At 36.6% G+C, this 15464-nt stretch overlaps 1 protein-coding gene across 1 annotated transcript in view; it reads left to right on the forward strand.

The window, feature by feature from the left end:
• LOC110677859 (cell death protein hid) overlaps positions 1-15464 on the forward strand; it is a 305227-nt gene that overhangs the window by 249138 nt on the left and 40625 nt on the right. Inside the window, exon 3 of the mRNA XM_021849588.1 lies at positions 5231-5672. Within this exon, the coding sequence (XP_021705280.1) occupies positions 5231-5672 (442 nt within the window). The remainder of the gene's footprint in view (positions 1-5230; positions 5673-15464) is intronic.

A 15464-nucleotide genomic window follows, 5' to 3' on the forward strand; every position in this document is an offset into this window, starting at 1 on the left:
TTTTAATTGTTGTCCTATATTCGCCTACCTGGAATAATCTTTGAAGGAATGTGAAAACCTTCAAAAATCTACGAAGAAATATTTGCAACACACCCTGGAAAAAATGGAGGAATTTATGGTGAAACCCTTACAAGAAAACTTATAAAAATATTCTTGAAAGCAAACACTGCGAAACATGTTTTTGTGTCAAGCACCAAAATATCAATTTTTACTTAATTTGGGATTTCTGAACGCATTGCCGTTTTAAAAAATAGCATGACACGCTTAGTTTTCTAGATATTGGCTGTTGAATGTGCCAAATTTGATAAATTATTCATTTAATTCCATGCAAACATTAGTGAAACCAGTGTTTTATACAACTTTGGTGGTTTGTAGCCTAAAGTTTTGACGTGCTAGAACATTTCTGAAAACAATATCAAATTCAGAAATCCTGAATCTACCAGAGACACATAATTTGATCCTTGAGACTCGCCAAATGTCATTCAAAATCTTAAAAAAGTCCATGGACGAATTATCGAGAAAAATAATCAAGAACAAAAAAAGGACTCGCAATAATATTTGGAGAAATAACTCCAGAAAAATGAGTATGATTTATCAAAAAAATGTGTAAGAAGAATTTTATGATTTGTTTTTTGCTGGACATATGAACTGGAAGAGAACTCTTCGAACAATTTTTGCACGAACGTTTGAAGCATTCTTAAAGAATCCTGAAAAAAAAAACAAAGATCGTATCAAAATTCTAGTAGCAATATATGCGCTTGCAAACACTTGATTGGAAGATATTTTGAGAAAACTTTGGAGGAAATACAAGAAAAAAAACTTGTGACCATCTTTGTAAGTATAACTGAGAGGTTCTGGGATGAATCCTAAGTGCAATGTTAGAGGAAATCATTGCAGAATTTCAAGAGAAGTTTTTGAACAAATCCATGAATTCTCGATTACTTTTTCAAATCGACGTAACTAACTTCCATACGGTTTTGAGAAAATTTATTTAGAAGAATCACAACCTGTCTTCTAAAACTGTTTTAAAATGAATCACCTATTAAGCATTTTTTCGTCGTGTACGTTGCTTAAATTTTGCGTACAATAAGCTCGCGATAAAAAACTAGGGAGTTCCTGTTATTTCCTACAACAATTTTATTACAAAATGATAAGCCGAATTATTCAGTTACTTTCGACGTTTTTGTATCAGTGTAAAATCGGCTCAAGTAGTGTTTTGTTTTGATTCGTGGATAAGTCACTTTGTCTCTCCATACAGCGGAGCGGCGAAAGTAGTGGTTAGGTAGCGAAAGTTGAAAATCTTACTTTCGTCGTTTTGTAAATCCGGAAAGTAAACGCTCTAAAAGTGAAAAATCGAGTTAGTTTAGAGCGAAATGTGTAGAATTTCGTCTGCGAAACACGTAGCATCGATAAAGTAAGTTTGTATACTTTTTTGACTTGAGTCGGTTTGAATAAGTTTTCGAGAATTGCATTGAGCATTTTCTGGAAGATCTCCGAGAATATTACCTAATAAGGTATATTAAAGTATCTCTAAAGAAATATTGGAATGGTTCTTAGAGTGGTTCTTAACGAATCTCTGGTTAAGTTTAAAAAAATCAAACACGGTTTTTAGAATTAAAAAAAAAATCATGAAAAAATTGAAAAATGCTTGCATAAACTTGTAGAGAATGGCATGGAAAAGATTTTATTTTTTTTTTTATTGAAGAAAAAATGTGGAATAATTCATAACTAGTGCATTATGATCAATTTTGAACTAATTAACATGCGATATTATGCACGTGAAAGGTAAAGAGATTTGAGATTTTGCTGCAAAAATCCTGGAAACAATTCTAAAGGAGCTTTAAAAATAATATCTACAGTGCGCGGAACTCCAATTAGCACACCGGTTTTTTGAACAAACAAAATGCATTTTCGCCGAATAAAAGTTAAGATAATAATACTGATAATTTTTACTTCTGGAACCACTTAAAATTGTTAAATTTTTCTCGTGATAGACAAGCGTTGTGTTTGGTGAATGTATTTCTTCAGCAATGATTACTTATTAAGTTTATCAGTTCAGTAAAAATTAACATTGAATGTACAGGTGTGTCACAGAGATTTCCATAGCCACCATACAAGAATTAACAGTGTTGTGTTTTTTTCAAATCCCTAAGAAATTTCTGGGAAGAATTTGTGTCCAAATATCCAAAGGAGTTTTACAAAGTACAATAAAAAAATGATGGAGAATTTACTAAAGAATCCCTGGAACAATCTTTCAAGGATTTTTCTTTGAAAAAAAATTGGATGAACTATTGACAGATAAAGTTGATAAGCATCTTTGGTGGTATCGAAAGAGAAGATCCATGTAAAAATTTCCAGAGAAACTATAGAAGATTTGATTGTGAATGTTCTGGTTAAAGTTCAAGAGTAATCCTTAGCGAATACTCTACTCATAAATTCGTTAAAGAAATATAGATATCCAATACCAATGTAATCTTTTAAGAAATCCCAGAAAAAAAACTGCTGGCAGAATTCTTGAAGGAACCCTTTCAATAATTTCTTGATAAATCCTTATAACATCGTTCGGAATAATAACTAAAGGAATTTTTGATGTGTGTTTTTAAATACATGATTGGAGGAGTTAGTGAGGATATATAAAAAAAATCCCGGAATGGGTTTTTTGGGTTAATAGAAGAATTCACGCAGGACTTTTTTTTTAGGAAATCCTGGTTTATCCTTTATATCACGATTGTTTTCAAAAGAGACTGTAGGGTGAATCTCTAAAGTTATTTATGCGACAATATTTTGAAGAATTCATACAGAGGAACAAATAAAAAAAAACCATAACAGTTCCTTATAAAACGCCAGAGGAATCTAAGAAACATCTGTAAAATTATTTAGGTAGAAATCACTGGTACATTCCCTAAAACAAACATAGAGAGAAAACATAAAAAAAAACTTCTAAGGAATAATTCCTAATTCCTGGGCATACACTTGCTTCAATTGTTTGAGTAATATTTCATGGACATCCTATAAAGATTCTTTGGTAGTGTCTTGGTCCTTTTTGAAACTCCTTTTTTTGGATGGATAATGAGTGTTCTTTTTAGACCCGTTGGGTGGTTACTTGAGGAATCTCTGTAAGCATTCTTAGAGTAATTGCTGGTCTTATCGGCTTTCCAAAGTCAATTATAAAGGAATTCGTGCAGGAAACTACGATAGAATTTATGGAGTTTCATGAGTCGAGTTATTTATCGGCATGAAAATACAAAATCGGCGGCATATTGCTAATCTGCGTATGGCGCGCCGCCGATGCCTCATTCGGCGTCAGCGTGACGTAAAATGGATCGGTGGCGGCGGCTTGGTGCGGTGGCGCACAGATCTATTGCTAATGTTTTGGAGAAATTTCCCGTAAGATGATAAATATGCATTCCAAAAAACACCTCGATGCTGACAACTCGTTGGATAAATTTGATGTTCTCCTATTAACGATTTCTGGAAATGAATCTTGGAGAGACTTTTGGAAAATCGAAAAAAAAAACATCTTGAGGAAAGGTAAAATTCCTGTAAAATATATGAAGCTCTATTGTCAAATGCTTTAACGTATTTTTCGAAGAAGGAAGCGTTTTAAGATAACTTGGTTCTAACTAGATTTTTGGTAGACTGCCGAAGAAAAATATTGAGATTTCCAAAGACAAGATAAATTTCCCTGGCGAAAACATTTCCATCGACCAGTGTTGTTCAGACTCATTTCCCCGAAAATAACATTTTCCGAACTACGAAGCCACGAACTACTACAACCATGCTCTATCCTCCTAAGATAGAAAAGCAGATGGTTAAGCTTGAGTACTGCACACTAAATTGATCAATTTTGATCCCAGAGAGCCACAACTCAAGTTTCGGTGAAATGAAATGAGTGAGTGAGTGAGTGTGAATCATTTCACCGAAACTTGAATTGCGGCCCACCGAGATCGACACTGTCCGATCCCATGTGCAACACTCAAGCCCAACCACCTCCTCCTCCATCTCAGGAATACAACGCACAGTTATAACAGTTCATGGCTTCACAATTCGAATTGCGGGGAAATGAGTCTGGTCAACACTGCCATCAACCAGAGAAGAAGGAGGCATGTTTTTAAAATAAATCGTTAGATAATCTTGTGATGAAGCAATGATGTGATGATGACTGTGATCATGCTAACAGTCGTGAATTGAGCTCAGAAACTATAATATAATTGCTCGGCTGTACAAATCTTGGTTTTCAATTTCAACCGAGATTCAGCTAATAGATTGTCCGGTAGCTTAGCAACGAAGCACGAATTACTAATACTCGGCTTTTATTTCCTGAGATCCCAGGACATTTTAGAATAATATCCTGTAGGATTTGCTGAAGTTACTCCTTGAAAACATCTGACGGAATCCCTGGAGAAGTTTGTATGGGAATGATCGGAGAAATGATTAAAAAAACTGTATTTTTAGCTGCTGTGACACCCTGAATGAACTTTTGAAGAACCCACGTAGATTTTACTTGAGAAATTATTCGACAAATGTTGCATAAAACTGCAGGAGTATTCGATAAACTTACAGAAAAATTCTTAGAAAAAAATCGTGGAGAACTTCGTAAAGGAACCTATGTCGAATTTATTGTCACATTTGTTAGAAGAGTTAGTAGATAGATTATCCTGGAGGAATTTTTGGAATAATACTAAGAGTAACCATGGATGAGTTATTGAGGGATTTCATGTTAAAATGCCTAGAAGAAGACCATGCTGAGTGTCGTGGGTTCGAATCCCGCCGATCGAGAATTGGCGTCAATTGGCAAAGAAAGCTCGCTGTTAAATGTAGAAGTGCTCATAGGAACACAAAGTTAAAAAGTTGGCTCTGTTAATTTTGGGATGTATCGCCAGAGAAAAGAAGATCTGAAAAAAATCATAAAATAAAGTACTGACAAAAAATCCTAGTAATCACCGTGTGAATTACTGAAGGTAGTAGTGCTAGGGTACTCAAGAATTTCATGGAGCAATTTATCGAGAAACCTTTAACCATCCCTTGAAAAATCGCTGGAAAAATTGATGAAGAAAGAGGGATTCTTGGGGGGATTCCTGAAGAAGTCTCTGGAGGTATTATAGAAAACAAACTCTGGAAAAATAAAATCTTGTAGTTTTTCCTCGAGAAACCTCCTCCCTAGTAGGGAAAACCCCCCGGTTGAAAACTATTGATCTCATCTAATTTCAAATCCCTCTTCCTTCCCCAGTCACCAGTTCCCATCGAGCTACCAACTGCCCAGCACCGCAAACGCCAGCACCACCACCAACTGGAGTCACCACGGTGGTCCCAGTGGCCACGATGGAGATGAATCGAGCGAATCGGACTCCTCTCAGCCATCGTCCATATCGGAAGGAGATACCATTGCCGCTCCCATAGCCGCATGCAGCCCTCACTGTTTGGGACTGCTACCGGGGGCACATCACCATCTCCTCGACGCCGGAAGCAGCACCAGTACCAGTACCATCGGTGCCAACAGTAGTAGCAGCGGTAGCAGTAGCACCATGGCCACGATGAGTGGATACATTCCGCCGCATTTGGACTATATGGCTGGGCGTGAACAGCTGCAGGAGTTCGCCGGCAAGATCCCCCAGCGCAAGAAGAAATCGTCGTCGTCGTCCAAATCTTCGAGCAAGTCCAAGAAATCAAAAGTAAGTAGGCAAGCGTTGTAAATTCATGTGTGAAACCTGCAGTAGAAAAAGGCAGTATAGTTAGTCAGCCGCTAGTGCTGGGGAGAACAGATAAGACATAGGACATACATTTCATAATTGCCACGTGGATGTTGTGGTATAGCTCACATTTGCACGGAAAGTCCTTGGTGCTAAATTCGATGTGATGATTGTGATTGCGGAATAAGTGGTTTCAGGGGTGAAGTCAATGGTTTACTTTTAATATGTTTATGATGTGGTCGTTTTAAAATGGATCTACTAATAGAGAAGCTTTCTAGTAGAGTAATGTGGAATAAAATCTCGACCTTAGTGGAATAATTAATGTTTCCAGAAGAACCAGTGGCGCAACCAGGGGGGGATTTGGGGGTCAAACAACCATCCCCCCCCTCCAGAGCCGAAAAAATTGAAGGATTGCCAAGTATATTTTTGAACCTTATTACTACACATCTTATGCAACTACGCAAAAGTAACTTAGTTTGGATCATATTAACAATAAGTGTTTCAGTGGTTTTTACAGTTTCATATTCAAAGTTTAGGTTTTTGTCAATTCTTACGCCATAGAAGATGTTAATAAAAAAAAGCCCATAAATAACGAAATTGGATTGCCTTTTCCTAATTATAAATTTAAGGCTTTGTATGAGAAGTTTGTCAAATATTTAGATATATTGGGAACTTTTTAACACTTCAGTAGTGCTGTTTTTAAGCATCACCTCGGTGTTTTTGGTGGTGGTCAATTGAAGGTTAACATAAGCATCCGAAGAATTAAAAATGTTTCAGTTAGCTCAGTATTTCAACTAAATTTTACAACTATTACTATTATAGAATCAGAATTCTGTCGAAGCAAATATCCTATTAGGAATTTTAACAATTATGCTATTTTAAAAGTGGTGATTATGAATTACAGTAGTTAATCAATCGGATTACGAAATCATCCAAAAATGACAAATCAAGATGTTCACACATATTTGGTAATAAAATCTTCACAGTGAAAGCAAAACTCGTTTTTAACTTTTAGATTCGATTCTCTGGATTATCGATTTTTTAACATGAAGCAGTTATTCTCCCACTGGAGGAAGTTAAGTGTTTCAATGCTGGTTGGCTTTCGACCGGCTGTAATAGTTGTAATGATTTCTATTGCAAAATTTTGCGCTTAAAGATTCTCATCGTTGAAACCTTAAAAACATATTAAAAGAACAACACAGATGGACGACTTAACGCTATCACGTTTATGCATTGTTCTCTTGTTTAGTCAATTTTTGCTATGCGTATTAAAATAGTGAAGTTTACATAAATCTTCAACTCGATTTTTTCATATTAAAAAATACCATATCAAATTCAAATTTACAAAACCCCCTCCAGAACCACATCCTGGTTGCGCTACTGAGAAGAACTATAATATTAATTACAAAAATATGGTTAATTGTTTTATCATGTGCTCCATGTAACAGATGTCAATTCAGCGCCATTTTCAACTGACATGATAAATTGTGACACGTTTCACATCTTGCATTGGCTAACAAAAAATATTTATGTTGAAAATCTAATTACCGTGAGGACGCCATTCACCGCTCATTTAACAGCATTTCAACATATTAAATTTTGTCAAAAATCGGCTTTTCGAAATTTTACCAAACTTGTTGCTCTCTAGGCAAGAGAAAACATTTGTTTTTACAGGAAAAAAGATGAAAGGTGAAAAATCTTTTAATGGTTCCGAATAAAACATATGACAATGATTCAGGTTTAGGGCGCCATTCACTGCTCATCCTAAGCATGAGGCCCTATTCAAAGCACTAGTTAAAATTAATTTAATTTCACTAGCTGGTTGTTATCTTAGTATTATAAAACGACAATATATTGAAGCTTAACAGCCAAAAGCATTTTTCGATCTGTCATAATAAAATCATTTATAAACTCATGTTAACCACCTTAAACAGCTTTAAATTATATTTTATAAAAAATAAATAATATAAAATCAATTTCCTTCTAAAACAATCCCTATCTTGATATGAATTATTATTGTTTTATGGCTATATCGGTCATGCGACTCAAAGGTAAAGGGAGTCTATAGAAGTAAATGATGGAAACGAATAGGTGCATAGGCGTCGCAAGGGAGCGACAAGATTGAAATTTAATTAGGTGGTGCAAATTGAGCAAGCCATTTTAAAGTCAGTAAAGCATCGAAGCGTCCTGTATTTTGCCTAGCTTCTCTACTGGAAAAGGGTTGGCTCAAAGCTTTGAGCTTTGCTACCAACACAGCCTGTGCAGCCAATGCACCTATTCGTTTCCATCATTTACTTCTATAGACTCCCTTTACCTTTGAGTCGCATGACCGATATAGCCATAAAACAATAATAATTTAAAACAATCACGGTCGAAACCTTCTCCTATATCTTGATATGCTAATACATGATGATAACATTTATTGCAAAAATTGTTAAGTTTTCTCAAGAACAATTCAATGAGCGGTAAATGGAGCATGAGTGGTGAATGGCTTCCTTACGGTACCGTCAATATGCTACAAATTGAAGTATAATTACAAGCTGCTTACGTCAAACAAATGTTTTGTTCTCATTTCATATGAAAATTTCTATGTTTTTAAAATTAAATTTAAATGTTTTGTCCAATACTGTATGTTCAGATTACTTCGGAAATTTCTAAAGTTATTAGCTATTATTTCCGAAGAAGAATTTTGCTAAGGGTATTTCAAGAATTCAGGCTGGATTTTTCCATGGAGTACCAGAGAAATGGAATTTCTTTAAAGAATATTTCGGAAATCATAAGAATTCCTCCAAAAATTATGTGAGATTTTTTTTAATAGAGTTTTTATTCCTACAAGATTTTATCCAGTGATTCTTTCATAGACTTCCCTGGGACATCCTCCAAGTTTCCTGGTTAAAACAGGCAATTCCCGCCTAAGGAATCTTGCAGATATTAAGCTTTGACGTTTTGAAGTTTACATGTACACGACGAAACTTCGGTGGGGATCGAACCAACGACCCCCTATTCGCTAGATAAGCGCTTCAACCTACAAGCTATGAACAACGATCTCTCTAACGTAGTCGATCGGTCGAGATCCGATCTAGTCGGACGACGACCACGAAGTTTAGGCTGCGAAATGATGATCCCATGTGCTTTGGAGTAATCGAGTCAGTTCGCCTCCGAGCGTCGGGGTCTCTCAAGGGGCTCCGCAGCTTGTGAGTTAAAGCGCCCATCTAGCGAATAGGGAGTCGTGGGTTTAATCCCCACCGGAGCCGAGGTTTCTTTTCGCAGTTTCAATTTGTACATCGTGTACATGTAAACTTCAAAACGTCAAATCCGTGAGGAATTTTTGAAAAAAAAACCCTAAAGTAACCTATGATAAAACCTATGTATGTTTTAAGGTGAAACATCTTGGAATCTAAAGATGGCCGGCACAATGGCCGACTTGTGCCCCTACTCACATTTTCAAAGGCACTTAACTGGAGAAATAGTGTACAAACGTTTCTCATCTTCTTATTTTAAGCTTTCTGCTAGTGCACACAACCAAAATAAAAAGTTCACTGATGTTGGATGCTTTCTTCGCGAGATTTGTGCCTTTGAAGTTTTAGTGCAATCTTATAAGTTGATTCCAAACTGTTTCATCTTAAGGTCATACTTAATGGATAATGAGTTAAATGGTATAGCACAAAATTCGGTTTTTCATCTACGAAAATAAAAATCAATCATATCTCTGGAAACATTGGATAGAATCTCGATAGAATTTTGTTCAAGAACGATTGGAGGAATTATTGGGAAAATTGTTGTAGTAGTAACTAGTGCAAAAACTTAAATAGACTTTTTAGGCCTTAAAATAGAGACCAGAAAATATCAGTGGGAATTTGATGAAATCATGTTTAAGAATTAACTAAGAACTACTTCCAGAAATTTCTATAGTAATTCTGAATCAGAAGAAGAACTTCTTGACCCTCTTAGAGTTCTTTAGGAATTGTTCTGAAGATCGTCTAGAGGTTCAGCAATTGTTTGATAGATTATATCAAGAGTGATCGCATGTTCAGAAATCGTTAATAACACCACACTCGTGCTTTGTGTAACACGAGGCGACGGGTCTCAGATTAATCCACAGCTTTTTCCAAAGATTATTCAAGAATCTTCAAATAATTCTCTATGGATGTACCAAAAACCGAATTACTTCCAGGAATGCTCATGGAAATTTGTTCCAGAACATATACAGGGTTGTTCAGTGATTTTTTTTTTAAATCATCCGTTGATCCATTCAGAAATGCCAAACACTATGAGAATAAAAAACAGAAAGCATTTCTTGCTCAACGTTTCAAAAGGACCTTTCTGAATTATTTATTTATTTTATTTATTTATTCACCGTCTTCGGCCTTAGCTGTACAGACTGTATGCTTCTTCTTTCTGGCGTTACGTCCCCCCACTGGGACAGAGCCTGCTTCTCAGCTTAGTGTTCTTATGAGCACTTCCACAGTTATTAACTGAGAGCTTACTTTGCCAATGACCATTTTTGCATGCGTATATCGTGTGGCAGGTACGAAGATACTCTATGCCCTGGGAAGTCGAGAAAATTTCCAACCCGAAAAGATCCTCGACCGGTGGGATTCGAACCCACGACCCTCAGCTTGGTCTTGCTGAATAGCTGCGCGTTTACCGCTACGGCTATCTGGGCCCCTACAGACTGTATGCTATTCTAGACTATATTCTTAATTCTACTAACAAATACATTTTTGCTTATATCAAAGTCGAACAGATAAAATACAGTGTTGAAAGCACGAATACAAACATAAAATGGATTATTAAATCCGTACGTCGTCCTACTAACTGGGAGAACCAATGCATTATGGCTTCGGAGGGTGCGAGAAGGGACATTTATATTGATACTGTTAAGCAGAGCTGAACAGTCAATGCGATTTGAAAGCAAATCAAAAATGAAAACGCGTTGCAGCTTTATGCGCCTGGCGGAAAGCGTCTCCAGGTCGATTAACAGGCAGCGCGAGTTCAGAGGCTCGCTTTGTTTACTTTCTCTTTAATCAATAACTAAGTCACATTAACCTCATCTCTTGCGTTTTTTGTATGAAACGCTAGTCAAGAAAATTGCCTTTCGATCTATAGTGGGAAACTTCCCAAAAGCTTAGGGACAGACTCGTTTTAATATCGATCGAAAATAAGTACATCTCAACGAGGGAGGGAGAGAGAGATCCTCGCATTTTTTGCATTTTTTTTTTTAAGGTGAAACATCTCGGAACCCAAAAATAACCGTCACAATGGCCGACTTGTGCCCCTACTCACGTTTTCGAAGGCACTAAACTGGAGAAATAGTTGGCAAACGTTTCTGATCTTCTTATTTTAAGCTTTCTGCTAGTGCACAAAGGCAAAATAAAAAGTTCACTGTTGTTGGATGCGTTCTTCGCGAGATTTGTGCCTTTGAAGTTTCAGTGCAATCTTAGAAGATGATTCCAAACTGTTTCACCTTAAGGATACGGGAAAGGATACGGGTATTCTGCTAGTTTTTCTACGATTATAGTTGGAATTTTTTTGAGTCCGGTCAAAAATCTGAGATCCGTGCGACGTTAAGTCAGAATGGACCAAGTGTTTCTTACGTCTAGTTTTTGAGATATTGGCTGTTGAAAATGCAATATTTGACTATTTCAGCCAACTTGCATGCAAGTTTGTCAGCTTTTATGGCAATTTATTTGCTTAATTTTTCACAGAATACAAACTTTATGTGTATGACAATCCTTATCAACAAAATTCATAGTACTTTTGATGCTCAAAAGTTATTTTTTGATGGTTTAGAAAAGTTTAGAGAATCGAAGAATTTTGTATGGATACTGCAAGCACGCTAATATAATCGATTTTATCTAAATTTAATCGTGCAATTTCAACTAAATTATGTCTTAAATAAAAAATTTAAGCCATATTTGACAAGCTTAAAAAAAAAAGATCACAAAGATCACATCATAGAAAACAGTGTTTTGTACAACTTTGGCGATCTGTAGCTAAGAATTGTGACGTGCTTGAACATTTCTGAGAACGGCATCAGATACAGTAACCCCAAATCTACTAGAGACACATAATTTGAAACGCAAAACTGTCAATTTTTGTTACGCTGTGTTATCGTGCAATAAGAATTGCTCTTGCCGGGCATTGTGGGCTTCAACCATGTATCCAGTTGGCACACATGAGTTGTAACTGTAATAGCAATCGTGAGTCCTCATTACGGCTCGTATCCACATGTGTAAGGCATCTACAATTATGCTCACTATTTTTAGTTATTATGTCAAGCCGCCATGAACGCTTCGCTTCTCTGTTCTTTTTACAATATACAGATTGCAGTGAAAATCCTTTAACCCTGCAAAATCAGTGGAGAATAATACATACAGCCGTGACTAATTCCTGTTTGCAGAACGCAATAGAACGTAAAATAAACGAAGTTTTGATTAGCTGAGATGATAAATGCTCACTAATCAAGTGAAACCTGCTAAAAAGGCTGTCCCATTTGATACGTAACTCTAGAGAATAGAAGAGAAGAGAGCTGTCACACAATATGCTAAAAAGAATATTGTAAATTAACGATGAAATCAATAAATTCATGGCAATACTATGGGTAAGTAGAATTTTAATTGAACGTTAGAGTATTTCGCTGAAGTATATGTAAATATTTCATTAGCTTTCAACTTCTAAATAAACCAATTTTTCAAAAACAAAATTTATTTGGACCATCTTATCACTCATTGAATCAATGCTACACCAGAAAAAAAGTAACGGTCATCGCGCCATATAATAGCATCAAAAAGCCACTGCACATGATATCTATAAATATAAAACACATAAACCGACCATAACCAAGATTTTGATGTTTGATTCCCCTGAATGGTTGCCCGCTAGCGCATCATCATGCTCCGTAAGAGTAATTCTTCAATCAAAACAAACCCAAAGAACAAAAAAAAATCAACAACATTATTGTGTAGCGATGCAAAGAAGGGAAAAATTGTTTATTTGTAGTTACAAACACCTCTCGCGTGGGCCGCACTCCATTACACCGACCCGCGAACAAACCCCAACACCTCGCTCGACGTGAGATGAGAGTTCATTCTTTTCCAGTCGGTAGCCGCGAATCATCGCGCGCGCTTGATCGGTTGCACAGTGGATCGAAATTCTTATAAATTAAAGTAGGTTTCTGTAATATTTTCCTCGATTAACCCAACACTTGTATGATTAAAATACATAGCATGAAACATATTCGTTGGATTTTGAATTTTAATTGAGTGGATTTGACATTATTTTCCATGGAAATATATATTTAATACAATTCACCAGCTAATTAATTAAAGAGGAATGAAATAAATTATATCGTGATTACTATCCTAAAATAAGGAAAAAAGAAAAAAAGAGAAATAATTATGCTGGAATGTGATATTAACTATGTCAAATATACAAGTTAAAGCAATGTATAAAAATATATACAATTTATATGAAAGTTTGAGATTTTGGCAGACATTTGTTTTCGACCGATCCACTGTGGGTCGGTTGTTCGGTGGGAGGTTTGTTTATCAATACTTTTCCTATGTTTAAATATACTATGTTTTTTAGAGATTTGTTTGGATTGTTTGAGCACTGGAGCAGGACGGTGGTTAGGAGGGAGCGTTGCTTCGATTGTTGGTTCATGCTGATGTTGATTCTAATGATGATTGGGAAAGCTTGATGAGAGGGCGTTAGCACAGGGGCACGTGTTGATTGATTGTGCAGCCACAATCGGACTTCGCCGATCAATATATGTCCGGATGGTGATTGATTCGAGTCGGGCAATTGTTTGTTTGATTGGAAATGGGTTCTACAAATTTTATTGGGCGATTTGTTTTATTGGATGTTTGCTATTGTCATTGATGGGATAAATAACACATACTTCCACCCACAACCAAAGCATCACATCATATCTGCCGCAGCAGTTCTGATTTTGTACAAACAACAAAAATGGTACCTTTTGCAAAATAAAATAAATTGTTTTGAATAAAATTTCATTTATTTAGTTAACATCTAAACAGATAACATTGTTTCAAAAATTTCACGCCGGTTCGTGGCCGCATCTCTCTATCCTCGGTTCTGCCCCACGTTCCTCAAATCGATGCGCACTTGATCCACCCACGTAGCTCGCTACGCTCCACGCCTTCTTGTACCAACCGGATCCGAAGCGAACACCATCTTTGCAGGGTTGCTGTCCGGCATTCTTGCAACATGCCCTGCCCATCGTATCCTTCCAGCTTTGGCCACCTTCTGGATACTGGGTTCACCGTAGAGTTGGGCGAGATCGTGAATTATCCTTCTTCGCTACACACCGTTTTCCTGCACACCGCCAAAGATCGTCCTAAGCACCCGACGTTCGAAGACTCCAAGTGCTTGCAGGTCGAGAAACGTCCACGTTTCATGCTCATAGAGGACCACCGGCCTTATGAGCGTTTTTGTACATAGTGCATTTTGTGCGAGTGTGAATCTTTTTTGACAGAGCTTTTTGTGCAGGCCATAATAGGCCTGACTTCCACTGATGATGTGCCTACGTATTTCACGGCTAACGTTATTGTCAGCCGTTGGCAAGGGTTCAAGGTAGACGAACTCGTAACGCATTTGCCGTACAGTAAAGATCCGGTCCATTGTCGATCGGCCGTCAACGAAGCCGGCTTGATAACTTCCCATGAACTCGTTTACTACAGGTGACATACGACAAAAGATGATCCAGGATAATACTTTGTAGGCCGCATTTAGAATAGTGATCGCTCGAAAGTTCTAACAATCTAATTTGTCGCCTTTTTTGTAGCTGAGCTGGGGCATATTACCCCTTGTCGTATTTCTTCAAAATAAAACATTTATTTTTTTCTCATGGCAACATCAGCCATTATCTCTTTCTTTTTTTTATTTCTTGTTTTTTTTTTCACGCACAAACCAAAGACAATCCGTCCGCGACCAAAATCGTCATTAGACTGAGGAGGACGCGCACTGATACCGACCAGAGTGCGAGACACTCCCGACATATAGCCTCACTCTCTTTTTCTCTCCTTCACTTTGCTTCGTTCCAGTTCACCAGCTGCTACGATGCAATCAACGTATTTCTTTTCTGCATCCATTCGGCAACACCGCTGACTCTGCGTCCGTTCCCGTTGTTAACATCGTTTTCGTTTCTGTTATGCGTACCTGCAGCGTACGCCAAACCAGCGATGAATTGATTTTTTTTTTCACAAAATATATAAATATTTTTCATTTACTCTATAATACTACATTCGCTTCCTTCTCTACTCTTTATATGATCAAAAAAACTGCATTACTGTCATATTGCAGTTTTACGAAAGCTATTTGTATGCTTTTCTATGATATTTACCTAAATTAAAAATTTACAAACAAAAACTAAATGTTTCTATTTTTTTTTACCAAATTAGAGTTTGATAATAAAACAACAACCGCAGAAAATATATCTCAGAGGGTTGGAGGGAAGTGTTCATATATTCATACACACCAAAATCATTAGTTTGTAATACAATACATGTAAATGGATTCAAATATCATCAAGAAAGTGCTTCTCGCATAATGATTGTTATCTTGTACATACCAAATTTGAAAAGCTCGGATCTATCATAATTCTTGCAATATCCGTTTCCTCTTGTTGATCGTCACTTTGAAGCATTTTTTTATAAATTATGATGGACTTGAAATATCCTTAAACAAAACTTTATTTTGCACTGCTTTTCTTTCCAATTCATTAAAAAAATCGTGATTGTATATTTGTTT

This window comes from Aedes aegypti, chromosome 3 (genome assembly GCF_002204515.2).
Source record: "Aedes aegypti strain LVP_AGWG chromosome 3, AaegL5.0 Primary Assembly, whole genome shotgun sequence".
Classification (NCBI taxonomy): Eukaryota; Metazoa; Arthropoda; class Insecta; order Diptera; family Culicidae; genus Aedes; species Aedes aegypti.